This window comes from Cavia porcellus, unplaced genomic scaffold (assembly GCF_034190915.1).
Source record: "Cavia porcellus strain 051 isolate PalLab524CR breed Dunkin Hartley unplaced genomic scaffold, mCavPor4.1 scaffold_7, whole genome shotgun sequence".
NCBI classification, from domain to species: Eukaryota; Metazoa; Chordata; class Mammalia; order Rodentia; family Caviidae; genus Cavia; species Cavia porcellus.
Window position 1 is genome coordinate 95726781 of NW_026947490.1, and position 13813 is coordinate 95740593.

The window sequence follows — 13813 nt, forward strand, 5'->3', positions numbered from 1 at the left end:
AGTTGCTACAGACACGCCCCCTCCACCTCCCTCTCCCTCTCACCCGCTCCACGCCAGAAACCGATGAGATTAGAAAGAGAAGACTGTATGCAAGTGGTATTGCTAATGGGTTCTGCTAATGTCTCCATTTAAACTTCAGCTTTCTTAATTAACAGTGTAGATCAAAATAACCAGTAACTTTTAATGCAGCTTCTTAATTAAATCTATTTTTTTACTGCATATGACTGAAGAATCACTGCTCTTTACTAGATCATCGCTCCTTTTAGATCTTTATTTAAAAAGCAAGAGGAATCAGTTTATCTCTAACAGTATTACAATGCAAAACTATAACTATGCAAATTGCTGTTCTTATGGCCTTGCTATTAGAATTTTTTAAAAGTGCATTATCTAGAGATTGCTTAAGCATGCCAAAAGTTTAAACACGTACGTATGTCATATAATCCTAAATGTGCAGTAAACTATGTGCACTGAAAGACGAAAGTGGTGGTCATTTTCAACCAAATTACTTGATTTTGGTGTGATTCATGTTGTTTTAAAATACTACACCACAAAGAATTTGCATGTGCAAACTAAACACTGTAAAGAAAAACAAATCCCAAATTTTGATATCTAAAAGGCATACTGCGTATTTAAACAGATTTCTTAATAATGTTGTTATTTCTGGATTCCCGTTTGTTTAATGATCTGAGCTGTTATGCTTTTAGCTTTTTTTTCTTCCATTATTTGTAAGTCCCTAAATAGGCCATTATATTTCCCTTCAGGCTAGAGATGAAGATGGACATGCTGAAAATTTTCCCCAGCAGCACTATGCTAAGGAAACTCCAAGGCTTGCCTTCAAGAATAACTGCGAACTGCTTGTAAGAATAACGTACTTACCACAAGTCTAGAATGTTACTTTAGCACAGTGAAAACAGTTCTGGAAAGGATTTGTTCATTATTACATGATTTATGAAATATTATAGTTTTTCTGTGTAGAATTCTAAATGCTAATTCTGATATCACTAAATATTAATTATAAGATCTCAAGTTGCTTGCAAATCTTTTTTATCTGATTATAGAGCTTGAATGGCCTTGTCTTTATTAGTTTGTTTTGCATAGAAGTGTTTAACAGCCACTGAGAGAATGACCAGTCAAGTTAAAGACACAGGACAGTTGATATACATAGTGTGGGGGATAGAACAACCACTCTGCCCTTCTTTCTGTGACCCTGATCCCATACCGTTGTCGGAGACAACCGCTGTGATATTTTGTTCTGCTAGGAAAGTTAGTGTAGTTGACACGCAGTACTGCCTTGAGAATTCAAGGGTTCCCCTTTCTCTTGCCAAACTCAAGCCGTCTCTCCTCTGTGGAAGGAGTCAAAGCGGTGACAAGGAGATGTTTACAAGTCGTGAGAGAGAGGACATCAGCTGTGACAGAACTCGGTTCCAACGCAGGGTTAATTTGCTGTTCATTTTAGCATTTGCAGTGAGACAAGATGAAAAGCAAGCAGGAATGCCTATTATATTTCTATTAAATGAATCTGTTGGGACCTAATGTTCTTGATTAGCTTTTGAAAATGAGTGCTCCACAATGCATTTTCTGTTTACCTAAAGTAAACAGAGAATGAATTGTCATTTATTTAGAGATTCAAACACTGCTTTTGAAAATGAAGCTTTATGAGGGATCTAGCTACGTTGTCCCTACTTTTTTAGTTACATTAAAGCAAAAACATTTGCTTCCACTAAATGAAGACAGGAAAAGAGAATGAGGATGCTCAGTTGTTACATTTAGAGGTAGTTTAATTTCTGTTTAATTTTTTGGCCAAATATAGTAGAGCTCTGCCAGGCCTCTGTATTAGGAAATCCCACGTGTAACAGTCTTTGGATTTAGCTCTGATAGCAACTGCATAAAAACAACATGTCCAAAGAGCAGGAGAAGAGAGGAAGAAGACCTTCCCCTTCCCCATTCTGGCTACAGTGGCTCCATACAGGCAGTAAGACCTCCTCTCCCCGGTACTAGTCTGCTGGTAATGACATTACCACTGCTCCGTGATGCAGCTCCTTGACCAGCCAGGCTGTGGGCAGACTGACTGCTAGTAAATGCAGTCTTTTAAATGAAGGTTTAACACCCTTTTGACTGTTTAGGGCTGTTTAGGGCTCCTAAACTTCCTGACCTGCTAGCATTCCCTTTTCTGGGGAAATTGTTTTTATTTCAGTTTTAATGTTTTTCTCCATACTATGGTTAGACCAGAGGGGCCATTTATAACTATGTTTTGGTGTCAGGATGCTTTTAAGAGTAGCTTCTTTTTAGAGAATTGTTATAAGTAATGTGTCATATTCAATATTTTTTGCTATTTATTAGAAAAGTGAATATGCTTGATCCTGGTTGTGGTCAGTTTATACCAGAGGAAGTTAAATATACATGAACATCTTTTCCAGCTATCTTTGGAGAAGACAGACATTTCATCTTTGCTGTGCTTAAGCATAATATTGTGTTGGCAGTAGTTTTGAGAGATTTGGTATAATCTTTATCTTCCTAGTTACTGTTAGAAATGCTCTATTTTTTCCGGCATGCTTTTCTGTGATAAAAGAAAAGGGAGAATAAAAAGAAAATATAAGTAAGCTTATTTCTCCAAAGAGAAGTTTAATTTTTTTTTCAGCTGCAAAAGTGGTGAACATAGCTGGCTGTTACGGAGCCCTGCGAAGTTATACTTCTGAATGGAAAAGATTTGTTCTTTCTTGAAAGAAATAGGAGGTCCTTGGGGTTTTCTTACTGCAAATTTGTTTGTTTATTGTTAAAGCTGTCAGAGAAGAGTGTAAGTTCCGCTCCAAAGTTTCTTAGCTTCCGATTGGTCCTGCTGTCTCCTTGCAAGATTTGCTGCAGTCAGAGCAGCAGCCAGTTGAGAAGCTGTGGGAAAAAGCACAGTGGGCACAGCTCCTTCTGGCTCCCATGTGGTCCAGAGGACAGGCCTCAGGGGTTAGCAAGGTCTGGCCGGGTAGATGGGACAACGCCTTGATTTTCTTACTGACTATCACATCCTCCCCACTCACCCGCCCTGCTCCTTGGAAGATGGTGGAATATTAAGTAACCTAGACAGAAGCAGAGTAAAATCAATGCCTGGGATATACAAGTTTATGTAATCAGAAGGCACTGACAAAGAAAGCATTGGCTGGTAGAGGGATGCTCTCCTGCATGGTATTGATTTTTCCATTTAAATTCCAAACTCTGATGTGTGCCTTCACATTTAATGTACCACATGGATGACTAGATATTTAACTTGATAGTCATGATTATTTATTTGGTGACCATATAACTTTGTATGCTTTCTATGTGAAAATGCAAGGCTACCAGGATGAGTGGCATTAGATAAAACAAGTGCTATTGGGGCATCACAATTCAGCATGGCTGTGTCTTACAGATAAGTGAATGTGTATATGTATATGCACACACACACACACACACACACACACACTGGGTTATATTGATGGCATAATTAAGTTCATGATTGGAGAAGACAACTTTCAGTAAAAGAAAATGTAGGAAATTTGCATCATGTTAATACTGCAGCAACGTGGCTTATAAGAGTCAAGAAGAGGAACATCCAGAGCCAGCCACGGGTAACGAGCCCTTTCCCAAATTTCAGCTCCATTGCTGGTCCTTTCGCATTCTGGCCTCACTTCTGCGGACTGCGAGGCTTCTTATTTTGTCTCATTCCTTATTTATACCATACTGGGTTGGGGTAGGGGGTAGAGGGTTTCCGAAGCGTATTACAAGTTCACACCTTCTCACCAGCCAGTTCTGTATCTCGATTCCTTTTGGAGGCAGGCAAGTGGACTACAAAAGTTGGATGTAGCCCTTTGCAGGAGAAAGCTGGCTGAGCATAAGACCTTGTAGAAATACAGCAGAATTTGTCTCTGTGGAGTGAAAAGATCACTAGCTAGAAGAGGAGGAACGCTGAGAGGTTTTGGAGGAGGAAGGAAAGATACCCGAGTCTACATCCCAAATTGTTTCAGGGATTTACTGTATCCAGAAAGGTCAAAATATAACCACAGAATAGCAGCAAGTGATACCATTATTATTTGGTTGGAAAGAAACCAGGGTTAGAAGTTCTGAAATAAAAAATAGGAGAAAGGAAGTTGGAGGGGGGTGGAGCCAGCTTGTCCCCCATTTCAGATCCCTGGGTCATTGCCTAGACAAAGTCTGAATCCCTGTGGCTTTTCTCAGGCTGGTGGGGTGAGGGTTTTGCAGAGGGAAAGGGAGGGAGCCCACAGCTGGGAGGCTAAATAAAAATAGTATGCAAAAGAATTCTTTCTGGTCACTAGTGATGCCAGCATTGGGAGATGATGAAAACTATTTCAGTTTGTGGCCTTGCAAACAGAGATGATGGGGAGGAAAGAGCTTAGGCTATTCTTCTGTGGGCTGATTTTTCCATCTCATTTCCTTTTGGAGGCAGGCAAGTGGACTGTAAAAGTTGCATGTAGTCCTTTGCAGGAGAAATAACCTGTGCTAATGCAGTCTTCACTTAACGGGACTTTACTGAGCATCTATGCACAGGGAATGTACTAAACCAGTGGGGTGAACCTGTGGCATGCACGCTGCAGCAGGCTGTTCGTTATTATTGAAAGCTCTAAAAGGTTCACCGTCACTGTGCTAGACAGTGCAAATGGAGGCACAAAATAGAGAAAGACAAGGTCCCTTCCAAAAGGAGCTTACAATTCAGTAGGAAGATTCAAACATCAAGTGTGTAGGCTGTCAGGTCAAAATGCTGGAAGTTAGCCTAGTTAGACTTTATGGGTGAGGCTCGTAAACACAAACGCTTAACATCTGTTGTGAAATACTTGACATGACACTGGACCCCTGGCTCACCTCTGGGCCTCTCTGAGGTTCACATCTTCATCTGTAAGATGTGATCATAAAAGGCAACAATGTCAGAGATGGTTGGAAGAACTGAAAGCATTTTAAAAGAGCTTGGTGCATGGTCAGCACAGTACATGTCTGCTGCTATCATTATGATTCTTATAACCATGATTGTTATCACACGCAGGCTGTCATGAAAGAATATCAACAAGGTTCTGGAGTAAAAGGAAAAGAGATTGTTTCCTTCTGCAGTCACTAAAGAAGTGAAGGTGGACACTGTTGATCTGGGCCTTACAGGAGTCGGATTTTGACAGTTGCAGCGAGTGCTTCAGACAAGGAGGTTTTCTAAACAGAAGGAAGCAGAATGAGCGAAGCAGGGAGGGCCAGAAGCTCTTTCAGCCAGTTACTATCTCAGGTGGCCACGAGCTGCGTGTCCAGACGCTAAGGGGAGCGTAGGCGTTTGTAAGTGGCTGAGTAACTGACACCGTCCTATGGACTCTGGATTTTAGTTGTTTTATGTCATGGAAATTCCTAGTGCTTCTGTAGATTAAAAATTATTATTCAAAGTAAAGCTTCTAACATAGGTAAGATCAGATCAGTGAGTTATGTCCTCTGCCCCCTGGAGCTTTTACCTTAGAATTACTCACTCGAGGCTAATCTTGTTTGCTCTATGCCTTTTTTCTTTCTCTTATTTATTTTGCTAGACTATTAGAGAATGTATGCTATATTGTTTTTTGGTGGTGTTGGAGGGTTTTGTTTTTGTTTTTGTGTTTACAAAGTCTAGCATCACTCTTCCTTGGCTCAAAGACTCCATTGCTACTGATTAAATTGGGAACTGGAGCTTTTGCATGCATAAAACAACTGACACTTGGTTATGTGATGTGCTTTTCCCTCCCAACCTTCAAAGGCCAGAGCAGTTAGACCAACTTTATGAAATTTTAACAATTACTTGAATACCTTTTACATTGAGGCCTTTAGTTTTAAATGTATTTTATTTTAAAATAAGATCAGCCCAGCCCCGCCTATCAGTACATGTCATTCACCTTCAGCAATGAGAGAAAATTTTGGCTTGCTGTCATATATTAACCATTTCTAGAACCTTCTTGCTAGACCATAGAGATATGAGAACCCCCCCAAAAGTGATAGAAACTGCCATACTTCATTTGAAACTTAATAAGCTTTCCAAAATAGGAAAAAAAAAATTGACCAAAGTCCTTCCCTTAGTACTGTTGTTCTAACCAAAGCCGGGTTTATGCCCCAGCTCGAGTTTTCAGACTATTATTTTGTTGTTGTAGCTAAGCAGCATTGAAGCTGAATGTTAAAATTCATGGTGAAACACTTGAACTCCCATCACATCAAATAAAACCGTATGTGACATACGCATACATAGCGTACCGTGTACTAGGTTCCTGCGTAGGAACCCCAAAGTACAGAACTAATCACTGTCTTGAGAAGTTTCCCTGTCTCACCACTTGTTTCTACCCATTCTCTGGGTACCTTTAGTCTAAGGCTATTCCTATCTATGCTCTAGTTGTTTCTTAAACTTTACAAAAAAACTTTCTGGAAATAACAGTGACAATCTTGGACTAAAGAAAAGGACATTTCCAAGAAGAGTGGCACTGTCTTCCTCTCTGGCAAGATCCATCTAGACTGTCATGCAGGTGGACAGGACAGATGCTGCTTGAGCGGTAGCCCTTACCCTGCCCATCCCTCTGTCTGTGCCATAGCTTCACCGTTTTCCAGCGGTGTCTGCTGCGACCCTCCCTGTTCCTTCCTCTCTCTCTCTCTCTCTCCCTCTCTCTGTCTCTCTCTCTCTCTCTCTCTCTCTCTCTCTCTCTCTCTCTCTCTCTCTCTTCTCTCTCTCTCTGCTCCTGTGACTCTCATGGTTTTGTGACTTAAATTCTTCTTTGTTTGTTTGTTTCATGAAGACCCTCTGGGCCACAGTGGACCATCTCCTTTCTCTCTCCACCTGTGCAAGCTCTATTTTAACTTCCTTTTTAGCTCTTGTGTTTGGGGGAGCAGTCCCTTGGGAATGGCTAGAGTTCCTTCCTGTATCAGCTTCTCGTCTGATTTGGGGCTTTTTGGGGAGCAGAAGCCATGATTTGATCAGAGGCCCTTAGTTCCCAGCAGCTTTCTTTTTCCAGAACGTGGGAAATCTTTGCCTTTCTAGCTGCAAGGCCCTTGCACAAAGAAGGTCTGAGGCACAGCGATTTGTTTGTCATGACTTCTCACACATCACATCACAGGAGTTCTTAGAGCCAGAGACAGTTAGGGGAGACCATATGCTCTCCAGGATGACACTGTGGTCTGCTTCCTTCTCTGGGGAAGCACTAGGTTACACATTTTCTCATCTCAGGGTCTGAGAAGGAGTTCAATCTGCGGTTGGAGGATGAAGGAATTAATCACTTCAGAGTCCTCTTTCTAGCATCTTTCTAGTCACAATCCTTTGGTAGAGGTTTGAAGTCAGAAAGTACCTCTATGTTTGGGAGGCAGCTTATTCCAAAAGACATGTCAATGTTTTAAGATTTCCCAGTGCCTAGTAAATTGTGAGGAACAGGGCCAAAGTATATATATTTTTTAATTCTGTGGACTTGGGACATTAATATAACAGCTTAGACTGTAGAAAATATATTTTTCAATGTGACATAAGCAGTTGAGTTTGCTTTTAAATCTGACAGTTATAGAGTATATATAAGTGCTAAGTTTCCTCTTGAAGATTTTGATACTTTTGTATGATTACTAAGGTTAATTTAAAAAGGCTTGAAGTATTGTCCTGCTGTATTCCTTGTAGTGGATGGATTTGTTTCCTTTGAGACTTCTGGCCATAAAGTAGAATATGGGAGTCAGGTGTCAGTTGCACTTCCTCCTTGGTTTGTTTGCTAGAACTGAATGATTACCTAAAATACCAAAGAGAATTTGCTCTGATGGCTTCCAGGAAACTACAGACCAAACAAAACCAGGAAATTGAATAGGATATTGTAGATATAAAAACATACAGGTAACCAGTGAGAACTAAAGTAATTGTACTTGGTTTATGGTTAGAAGAAACTAATGAAATTTTTCTTGGGAGAAAAAGAGAAAAAAAAAAATTTAGGGGGCTGGGGATTTAGCTCAGTGGCATAAGCACCTGCCTTGCAAGCAGGCGGTTGTGAGTTCGATCCTCGGTACGGATAAAAATGAAAAAGACAAAAAAAATTTAGAATTGAGAAGAATGACGTAGATAATAAGGGAGGCAAGAAATTAGAGATGGAAATGTGGAGATGATAGAGGACAGAGGAAGAGGATTTTTAAGTGCAAAGAAAGATGATGGAAACCCAAAATTAAGCTGCAAATGAGCAAGTCTTTAAAAGACTTGCAAGAAAACAAGTCTTCAAAATAATATATTTTCTCTTTGTGTTTTGGCTTAAATATCTTTTCTGATTGTGGCTTTCGTATGCTTTTCTGGTTTGATGAGTCAGGCTTTCCTTTGAGAGCTCTGTCGTTGATTCCCCGCCCCCCCCCCCTTCCCGGTACCAGGGATCAAACTCAAGACCTTGCGCTTGTCAGGCAGGTGCTGGTGCCTGCTGAGCGAAACCCCTGGCCCCCTGGAGAACTCTTTCAAACTCCTCCTCTTCCCTCCGAATGGCTGCACCCATCCAGGAACTGAGCCTTGTCCGAGGGCTGTGCTCATTCTCTTTGATCCCAGATGAGGCTCCGCTGGCCCAGAGCTCCATAAGGCAGACGCTTTTTTGGTCTTGTTCGTCACTAGACCCTGGAGAACCATGCTTGGCTCGCACCATTTTTCCTGGATTCTTGCATATGCTTTCCCCCTAACATCTTAACAACTCAGAAATGGGAGTCGCATATTACAATTGATGACCTGTCATTATTTAATTGGCAATGCTTTCTCCCTAGTGGTATTAAAATAATGGCATCTTAACTACCCATGGTAATATAAATTCAACAAAGTATGCACGTGAAATGCTCAAGGATTATTTGTTTAATGAGTGCATACAATAACCCATCTTCCTGGTTCTAGGATAAAAATAAAATGCTTAAAAGTTGATTTTGGATTGTGCATCTGTTGCTGATGAGGTGGAGTTGGGGGACTGGCCTCTGGCTGTCTTGCTGAACAGTTTTGTTCTGTACACTTGACCATCAGAGGAGCTGATGGATCGCTTTGTTTGTTCTTGCAAATGGGATGCGAGCCAGTTAGGACATACCCAGTGGAGCAGTGTTTAAATTAGTAAACAGTACACTTGCCTTAATTATTCAGAAAGTTACTGAATGTTCAGCTTTGGGTTGTGCATTCATTAGTATTTCTCTTGAAAACTTGTGAAGATACATCACAAGAGGAGCCGTGATCTCTTTCTTTGACTATCTTGATAGAAAGTGCTGCCAATTGCATTAGGGAAACGTTTTATAAATTAAGATGTCCTTACTTCTCAGCAGTATCTCTTGGAGAAGTTCCCAACCTACAGAAGAGATGAAGTACATACAGATGAGTATATTTCCTACACTTCAGAATTTTATTATCTACATTTAGGGCATCAGCTTGTAGTACAGAAAAAGTTGTATCTCAAACTCAGTGTGTGGAATACTTTTATTTATGGTGTGTAGACCTCAATATAGTTTGGTTTCCTTTGAATGGAAAATTCAAATCTGAATTTGATTCTGACACTATAGCAGGATATGTTATACACTCCATCATGTGAATGGGGAGGAGAAGAGACTCCCATAAACATTTTTAAGTGGTTCAGTCTATGATGAGAAGGAAAGCAATGTATTTAAATATTGAACGTATGCTAGGAGAAGGCGTCCACGTGGAAAGTGTCCAGATCAAGTTATATGAAATATTTAGGGGGCCTACACTGTGTGGCCATTTCAATCAGTGGTGCTTTTAATTTCACATTATCTCAGGAAACTAAACACCAGTTTTGCTGTGGAGAAATATTTATGTGTTTACCAGGTAGCCTGAATTGTGAAAATGTACAGCACTATCATTTTATATATATATATATATATATGAATGATATATGAAGGCAATTTATATATCCTTTGTTGAAATGTGATTATATATAAAGGAAAATGAAATTAAACTAAAGCATAACTAAAGTGTTTATAAATCTGTGACATTTAACTCAAACATTTATGTAGTATTTTTCTATATTTGATATTTTACATGTGACTACATAAAAACAAAAAACATGGAAATATCAAGTTATGATAAAACTTTTAGTTTTCCTTAGCTTTCATTCTGATTTTTAAACAGCATTCTGTCATCAGATCAGCCACACTGAAAACTGAGCTGCATCATGAAGACAGACAATTTTGATAATTCAAACCCCAAATTACCTTCATTTGAGGGATATATTCTTCCTGGCTTATTTGGTCTGAATAGTTTCCTATATCTCTGATTTGTTCTTTTGTATATAGTGCATGTCTATAATGCAATGCAATATCCATAAAATTAAAACCTTTTTTAAAAATCTGGGTATTTAGTGTCATGCACACACCTCAAAGAGTACAGTTAACATACTAGTAAGTAGCTAAGGGTGTGTGTGTCACTTAGAGTTTGAAGACATTTGTCTTTCAGTATACATACATCTTATTGGGTACCTACCGTCACTCACGGCTTTAGTGCTGTGCTTAAAAGTAATTCGTTACAGTGCAAAATATAAATGTGGGTTCTTCTGAGAAGGAGATGACAAACATATTTACATGAACAATGTATTGCAGTGTAAATGTCAGATAGGGCAGTATGGTGATTAAAGAATACAAAGACATATTAAAATATGTGTGCAATTAGGAAATTGAGGGTCATTTAATACGAGGAAACAATGAGGTGGGATGATCTGAATAGGTCCTCAGAGGAAAGGAAGGTGGACTGAGCCTTGGAGACGGAGTGGCGATGGAGGCGCCCCAGGGGAGAGACGTGGGATGTAGGTGAGACAGGGGAGCAGCATACATATAGTGGGCCATGGTGGGAATGCCCGGACTATCATCTCAATTAGCTTGGTAGATCATGGTGTTCAGATGCCTAAAAACAGGGAGAGCCAAGCAGTTAAATATTACATGTGGTGTTTTATGCTACATGGATCTGTACTAGATACCTGAGCCAGGAGTACTATTATGAAAGTGGTGCTCTCCTGGATTGTAGGAGGGCTGGGAAATGTTTAGAAGATAGAATAGTTCGGGCGCAGTGTGGTGAGGACAGAGACCTCACAGATGGGAAGACGAGAAAGGGACTGCAAATGAGTATCCAAAAATAATGGCCATCAAGTTCTTATGACCATCTTAATGTAAATAACTGATGAAGATTTCACTTCAAGCTCATTTTCTTACAAATTTAGATTTTGGATGAGAGTGTTAATTAAGTCACTAGTTGTACAAAGTGAGAAAATCAAGAGTAGAAACAAAAAAACTTTAGTTTAAAAATATTTGTGATCTAGAATGGTTCGGTGATCACAGTGATTTAAACTGGAGGAATATAAATAGGAAAAAACATTCCAAATTTTAAATTATTTAAAGAGGGATAGAAGCTTCATCAAATGCACAGAGACCTTGCAGTGTAAGTGCCCCAAACCACCAAAGTTGGTTCACTTTTGGCTATGTGAGTCCAACCCAGGGTTACATATTGAATTCAAGGCCAATCTACACTACATAGAGAGATGCTGTCTCAGAAATCAAACGAAAACAAACATACCAAAAAACCCATGAGGAGTGAGAATTACTGTTTTTAAAAAATAACGAGAATCTTGTCCTACATTTTGATGATGTAGATTGTTCTTTACAATTTGCCCAGTAGGGGACGCTAGATGGAGAACTAGTATTTATCCAATAATAATCCTCATCAAAGAAAATTTTGGGCGGCCAGGGATTTTGTCAGTGCCAGGTTGTGAGTTTGGTCCCTGGTAACAAAAAAACCAAAACCAAAACAAAGAAACAAAAAACCCATTTTATTGAATGTACTGGTTTTACTAAATTAGATACTGGACTAATGTAAAATGATTTTGAGAAAAAAACCCTGTGTCACATCAAAGGGATTTGCTACTTAATCTTCCAAATTAAATTTATAATACTGCATTTATAATACATTCACATATTATTCTAATTAACCATTTAAAATTCTATGTTTCTTTTGGAAGTGAACACACTACCCATTTTTTAGAGTCATCCTTTTTATATGCTGATAGGTTTCAGAAAATAGCAGTGGGGCATTTCATTATTGATTTGATAGGAATCAGTTTTCCTTTGGTCTGTCTGAAATATATTTGGTACTTGGTTTAGTCATAAAAATGAAAAACAGAAAGAAAAACCCAAAATAACGTGAGCAAAGTGTCACTTGGTGGACTTGTTAGAACCTAAGAGCATCTCCCTTGAAGAAGAGTCCTCTTCAGTGTAGTCGGGATCTTACACACAGACCATGAGAAGCATTCAGGATTAGAATGGTCTGCGGGGCGACAGGGTTTGCATAATGACAGGACAATATGCAAACAGAGAATGACACCTGCTGTCTTTCTACTGTCCTGGCTTTTCTTCTTTTGAGCCTAATATACCTATTTAGTCTCCATTTAGTTTTAGCTTTAGTTAAGCTTGCTAAAATTACATGTGTGTAAGATTGGGAACAATTTTCCCCAACAGGAAGTGGAGTCCTTTTTTCTCCAACAGCAAGGGGAGTATGTGTAAGACCCTTTCCCTCCTCCTAGGTGAGCAGGGGGAGCTGCATGCCTGCTCCTCAGGGCCTGTGCATCAAGGCTGCAGTGTGGATGCCGTCCTGAGACCCTGCTGGGAGGGGTCCCCGGGCCCTCCAGCCCCACCTCCACCGCATGTCTTCAGCACCAGCCCCAGCAAACAATGAAAATGCAGTGATTGCTTTTAAGTGGTAAAACTAATCCTACAAAGTTATGTTTAGCTTTGGAAATCCAGATTTTAAAAATATGTGGTTGAATCTATTAGTCAACAAACTGACCAAACCCACAGGTTTCCATTTCCAGACTTCACAGTGGGAGGGGGTGCCAGGAGTACCAGGGTGCTAAAGCTGAAGCCTCTGTCACCCAGGCAGGGCTCTGCTCCAGCTGCTGTCACCTCCACCTGCAGCTTGTCCTGGCTGACACATTAACATTTCTACTCTCCACTGTGGTCATAAATTAAGTAGACTTCAAGAGGGTGCCACACAGCATCATGCTGTTCTCTTAGTCCATGTCACTGATTCCGTTACTGATTCAGCAAACTGTTACTGAGAACCTACTGTGTGCAGGGCATAAGATCCTTCTATAGTTTGGTACTGTATAATTGCACATTAAGAAAGTTATTGAGTATTTCAGCATGCCTGTCCTAAGGAGCTCATTTTATGTCCTTGAAGTATACAAATGGACTAGATTTTTATAGCATTCCACCTGTAGCTTTTGCAAGGTCATTATACATTTATGTTATTCTAAGAAACTATACATATCATTGTATTAGTAAACTATAGCGTATGTAAAATTATCTTACTATGAGCTTTGAATAGGCACTTAAGCACTTCAGGTACGAATAAGCTGATCTGGTGTGACTTCCTGTGGGACCCTCTCCACAACTGCTCTGACTCCCAGGTCTCTCCTGAGTCTAGGGAGTTGTCAGGGATGTCTGGAACGAATGTGGCTGCATTGCTGAGTTGTTCCTCTCTGCCACATTACTGAGTCATTCAGTTCTTGGGCAGAATGAACAGAGGTAGATGCTGTGGAAACCACCCTAGAGCTCTGGTAAGTGCCTGTGGCTCTGTCCCTGCTCAAAGGCGTACCCCATCCCCTCCCTCGCCCAGTAGCCCCGGTGTGTTTCCCCAAAGAGAGCAGCGCCCAGGAAGAACTTTCTCCAAATGCTTTCAACTGCCTGTATTCACTTTTACACCAAACTACTATCATATTCGATTATTGTATTGATTTAGAGAAAGTATCAAACATTAGATTTAAAAGAGGTTTTCTCTTTTTTCCCAACTATTTTGATTAATATTTTAAAT

At 40.0% G+C, this 13813-nt stretch overlaps 1 protein-coding gene across 3 annotated transcripts in view; it reads left to right on the forward strand.

Moving 5' to 3' along the window:
* Sobp (sine oculis binding protein homolog) overlaps window positions 1-13813 on the forward strand; it is a 151703-nt gene that overhangs the window by 85473 nt on the left and 52417 nt on the right. For 2 of the 3 annotated variants that reach the window (XM_063253970.1, XM_063253972.1), the window contains one exon: window positions 762-857. The exons of the other annotated variant lie outside the window; for it this stretch is intronic. In XM_063253970.1, the coding sequence (XP_063110040.1) occupies window positions 762-857 (96 nt within the window). The remainder of the gene's footprint in view (window positions 1-761; window positions 858-13813) is intronic. 3 annotated transcript variants of the gene reach the window in all.